This window comes from Aplysia californica, unplaced genomic scaffold (genome assembly GCF_000002075.1).
Source record: "Aplysia californica isolate F4 #8 unplaced genomic scaffold, AplCal3.0 scaffold00114, whole genome shotgun sequence".
Taxonomy (NCBI): domain Eukaryota; kingdom Metazoa; phylum Mollusca; class Gastropoda; order Aplysiida; family Aplysiidae; genus Aplysia; species Aplysia californica.
Window position 1 is genome coordinate 1,016,164 of NW_004797384.1, and position 1,756 is coordinate 1,017,919.

The window sequence follows — 1,756 nt, forward strand, 5'->3', positions numbered from 1 at the left end:
ACAAACAAATTTAGTGTAACTCCCTTTACCAGCATGTGTACAATATAATTTACAACTTCGGTTCCCGTGGACAACCAACGTTGTCCTATGTTAGGTGCACGCCGATATCGTGCACATATTATTCAGGCTCTGCCGATTTACAAAGTACATCTCTCTACATGTAGATAAGCCATTAACTGGGTAAATCAAGGAATATAAGGTTAAGAATATTTCCCATGAATTCAAATTTTCTTTCTTTTTTTCTTTTTCTTTTTTGGTTGTGTTGGGGTTTTGTTTGTTTGTTTGTTTTTGTTTGCTTGTCTGCTTGTTTGTTTTGTTTTTGCTTTGTTTTTAAAAAAAAAGTAATTTAGGCCCCCATTGACACAATTTACATCATGCAGGAGGCAGACTTCCGACCCTGTCATGGCCAACCCGGGCTACGAGGGATACAACCTTCCAGCAGAAAGACCATGATACTTGATAAAAAAAAATATTCCCACACGGGAATCGAGCTCAGGTCTCATGAGTGGGCCAGCGAGGCGCTGAACTGCTGCACCACTAACGGAGCCTGGACTTGAACTCAAAACCTTTTAGTTACAGTTCCGACACCACACCGCTGGACCAGGACACGTATAACCGGCACATTTTGGCTAAAACGTGAAGCATTCTTGTTCTCACAATCTAATATCTATACATATACATTGGACATTATATATATATATATATAAGTTTGTACGTACACACACGCACATACACATACACACACACACACACACACACACACACACACTCACACCACACACACACACACACACACACACACACACACACACACACACACACACACACACACACACACACACACACACATACACACACACACACATGCATACATACATAAAGTCCATCCATCCACACATCCATCCATACATGTACATACATACATTTTATATAATATTTAATTTTTTATATATATATCTATATATATATATATATATATATATATATATGTATGTGTGTGTGATATACATTAGGCCTATATTATATATTACGCAGGCTTTCAACATGCTGCTGGATCAGAAACAGGCGAACAGTTTCAAGACGTCCCCCAAACAAATATTTGATGAGGATGCAGACAGTTGTGGCGCGAGCTCTATGGCGTCTACAATGATATCAGCCAAGAAACTTTTTGTTGATTTACCAGACAGGTAAAAGTTCACACTTATAATAATAATAATAATAATAATAATAATAATAATAATAATAATAATAATAATAATAATAATAATAATGATGATGATGATGATGATGATGATGATGATGATGATTTTTTATATTGCAAAATATGATTAAATTTGAATTTCCCCCAGAAATTATGCTCTTGAAAGTCAAGATGTGCCCGCCCAGTTAAATAGGTCTGGCCCGGGGGGGGGGGGGGGAGAAGAAGAAGAAGAAGAAGAAGGAGAAGAAGAAGAAGAAGAAGAAGAAGAAGAAGAAGAAGAAGAAGAAGAAGAAGAAGAAGAAGAAGAAGAAGAAGAAGAAGAAGAAGAAGAAGAAGAAGAAGAAGGAGAAGAAGAAAAAGAAGAAGGAGAAGAAGAAGAAGAAGAAGAAGAAGAAGAAGAAGAAGAAGAAGAAGAAGAAGAAGAAGAAGAGAAGAAGAAGAAGTGAAGAAGAAGAAGAAGAAGAACGAAGAAGATTATTATAATTATTATTGTTATTACATGGTATAAGATTGCATTATTATGGGCTCTATCGCATACGAGTACGAGAAAAACTC

General features: G+C 36.4%; 1 protein-coding gene across 1 annotated transcript in view; it reads left to right on the forward strand.

Annotated features, from left to right (window-relative positions):
• Positions 1-1,035: 1,035 nt before the first annotated feature.
• Positions 1,036-1,756, forward strand: part of LOC101845840 — a gene marked incomplete at its 5' end in the record, with an annotated part of 37,512 nt that continues 36,791 nt past the window's right edge. Inside the window, 1 exon segment of the mRNA XM_005095822.3 lies at positions 1,036-1,187. Within this exon segment, the coding sequence (XP_005095879.2) occupies positions 1,036-1,187 (152 nt within the window).